This window comes from Eutrema salsugineum, unplaced genomic scaffold, assembly GCF_000478725.1.
Source record: "Eutrema salsugineum unplaced genomic scaffold, Eutsalg1_0 scaffold_3, whole genome shotgun sequence".
Taxonomy (NCBI): domain Eukaryota; kingdom Viridiplantae; phylum Streptophyta; class Magnoliopsida; order Brassicales; family Brassicaceae; genus Eutrema; species Eutrema salsugineum.
The window spans coordinates 6,186,734-6,189,999 of record NW_006256756.1 but is presented as its reverse complement, the minus strand read 5'-3'; the positions used below and the strand labels follow the sequence as shown (position 1 = coordinate 6,189,999).

The following is a 3,266-nucleotide window of genomic DNA, read 5'->3' as shown; positions in this document are numbered from 1 at the left end:
TCAATTCATCAAACACCATGATTTTCATAGCTACTAAATGAAAAAAAACAAAAGTTATGTATGATCGGGATATATTCGAATCATATTAGATATTATAAATATGAGTTACTTGGAGTCCAAGAAATCAATAAAATAATACATTCAAACACCATGATTCTAATAGACACTAAATGGAAAAAACTAAAATTTGTGATATGACGGGGATATATTCGAATCCTCTTAAATATTTATAAATATGAGTTACTTGGAGTCCAAGAAACCAATAAAAACATGCGTTATTATATGAATATATAACTTATATTTTTTCTCCGCTTTCTATACTTCAATATCAAACAACAATAATAATTTCATTAAAAAAATATATTTATTGATTGAAATAAAGAAGTCTGAAGAACAAAGAATAATTAAACTATAATTTCTATACATGGTAAATCATTTTTTTAAATGATATTCAATGTAGACGTCATAACACTATTCAATGTAGACGTGCCACACTACCACGCGTGCATGGCCTCTTACGCGGATATCTGCATTGTTATAAAAAAGAGTTGAGAGAGAGAAAGCGACCACGAATTAATACCAAAAAGTCAAAATACAAACATTAAGTATTAGAAACTCACTGTTCCAAAAACTCATCTAACTCAGGAATACGGGGATTGAGTTCGAACTTAGTAGGAGATGTGGAAGATATAGTGATCTTGCCTATGTTGATAAAACAAATACAGAGTCAAAACAATAAAACGAAACGAACATAGAGAATATAAATTAGTATACTAAAAATACCTCCAAAATAATCAATAACGGCCCATCTAAGCACACACACAATGATATCTTGATCACAGCGTCTCCAAGATGCATAAAAGTTCTTCGCCATCTCACCGAACAATTCACAACTCAAATCAACACCACTAAATTAAAACATGCCACACATATTCAGATGGATAGAATAATTAAAACGACATTATACAGTTTAAAACATTCAGCAGACAGTACCGTTTATCTCTAAGACAGAACGTGACGGTTGAATATGAACAACATATCTCGGAATCACATATATCATTACATAGACTGCCATATGAAGGAAAAGAATGCTCTCCAGTCAGTAAATCACAGGACGTTCCAGATAGTCTTACATTTAAGACACGACCTATCAAATCTTCATAGACAACAATAATTAAATAATGTTAACATCAGTAAGATAATAATAACGAAATTCAATAACTAAATCAAAAATAAACACACCAACTAAATAGTCATCATCAAGGGCACGATCCAATATCCTTTGAAAATCAACAAATTCAAAATAGGCATTTTCACATCTACGTGAAGTCTTGTCAATGATAGTTGATGGTATGAACAATATTTTGTATCTATGAGAAGTCGGTCTACAACTATCCTCACAATCGATAACAGAAAAACGACTGATAATAATCCAACTACCAACATCTATGCGAGACGATGCAACACTGATCTCACCATCACTAACATTGGCCTGAATCTTTACACCCTGTGAATAAAACAGTAATTTAGACACCGACAAAAATTTAGAATATTTTTGTGTAATAGTACAATAAATACCTGTTCATCCGACAATATGAGCTCCATAGAAGAACGTTTCAAAATTAGTATATGCACCTACGTTTTGTAAAACCTTAACAAAGATAGTACAATCATCTTTGGAAGGACTCAAACGTGAAACACACCTACCAAAACACATTGAACCAAGAGAAACTGTATAAGTACACACCGAATCCTGGTGTCCAGATATACTAATATTCTTTTCGATGAGTATATCACTCAGTTCGACGTTTCGTTGATCTTCACTATCATCGTCAATATCAGTCTCATCATCCAACATAACATCTTCATCATCATTTTCATTATCATCAGTTGAATCGGCATCGTCATCATCTTCATCTTCGTCATCACCGCTATCATCTTCTGAGCTATCACTTGAACCATCAGATTCTTCACAAGTCTCATCGTCGTCAATAAAATCATCCTCAGAATCATACTCATCTGTTTGGTCCATATCATCAGTATCTTCACCCGTCTCTGAATCAGACCCCATATAATCCTCAAAACCATAATCATCATCAGTACCACGACCCGATAAAACCTCGGTATCATCAGAGTCACTATCTTCTGCATAGATAAATATATGTAAAAACGGTGTAATTAGTATTCTAAAAAAATAAATCAGTGTTCAAAACAAAAAACAAAGAATTGAAACCATTAGATTCTTTATTCGTAACCCAAGCATTCCTCGCAAAATCCCATAGAAAAGTCTTCTGAGCATGATCACTCGTATTAACACGATCAGAAACTAAATACACAAAACAAACATTAGAACAAACATAAAGACTTAATATACACCATTAACAAAAATATATTACATTAAGAGCAGAAATACCTCCTTTGATAAAAAGCTCGTGATCAAGAATAGATATATGATACGAAGAATCAATATCTACATAAAAATTGAAAACGTTCATAGATTAATATATAATAAGGGTATGCATCTGAAAGGCTAAGATATAGCATTACAAAAGGTAAAAACTGTAAGATTAATAGATACCTTTGATAACAGGATTATATGTCCGCAAGGTCCATTCATCGATAGCAGAATCGATAAGTAGCTTGCATGGATAACCTACAAATACAAACAACTACTAATAAGTATTATAAATTGAATGAATAACCTAAAGAGGTTCAACAACCTTTTTTTTTGGTGATAACCACGAAAACATATGGAGTCACGTAACGATAATCAGTCATGTCTTTGTTATCCATATTCTGACGATGCGATTTCAACACAGACTTTAACCCGCGAGCATAAGCCTGGTTATCAAAACCTATAGTCGTATAAATTTTTAGAATTCATCTAAAAAAATTGAGAGCATACATACTATTATTAAATTTGATAATAGTTATACATATATACCAGAATCGGTAGACGGAACTTCCCAAGTGATGATGACTTTAGATGGATGATCAAAGCTGTACTTAGACGAACACATTGTTAGCTTTGCATGCAAATAGTTAATGTTATTATAAAAACCCTAGCAAAATAATCACAGAACCCTAATAGAAAAACTAATGCGTAAATTATGAGAAGTTTGGTTGAAAACGCTCATATTTATACGTCTAAACAACCTAGGATTTATTTTCTTGTGAAAAATACTAAAATGTAATTATTGATCTACATGCGATATTATCTTCCCATAATTTTTGTAGTTATTAATAATAAAAATGTAAAGATTCCA

General features: G+C 31.8%; 1 protein-coding gene across 1 annotated transcript; it reads right to left on the bottom strand.

Annotated features, from left to right (window-relative positions):
* Window positions 1-616: 616 nt before the first annotated feature.
* Window positions 617-3,020, bottom strand: LOC112085308 (acidic repeat-containing protein-like). Its single transcript, XM_024154511.1, has 9 exons — window positions 2,945-3,020; window positions 2,721-2,855; window positions 2,579-2,653; window positions 2,414-2,470; window positions 2,234-2,326; window positions 1,748-2,145; window positions 1,579-1,635; window positions 1,441-1,507; window positions 617-702 (listed from the first exon to the last, which is right to left on the bottom strand). The coding sequence occupies exons 1-9, from the start codon at window positions 3,018-3,020 to the stop codon at window positions 617-619; spliced, it is 1,044 nt and encodes a 347-aa protein (XP_024010279.1).
* Between the last annotated feature and the right edge of the window lie 246 nt (window positions 3,021-3,266).

Excerpts from the sequence above, each read along its gene's own strand:
- LOC112085308 (XM_024154511.1), bottom strand. The coding sequence starts at position 3,020 with ATGTGTTCGTCTAAGTACAGCTTTGATCATCCATCTAAAGTCATCATC. Across the intron at positions 2,856-2,944 it reads AGTTCCGTCTACCGATTCTG|GTTTTGATAACCAGGCTTAT; the intron begins GTATATATGTAT and ends ATACGACTATAG. Across the intron at positions 2,146-2,233 it reads TACGAATAAAGAATCTAATG|AAGATAGTGACTCTGATGAT; the intron begins GTTTCAATTCTT and ends TTATCTATGCAG.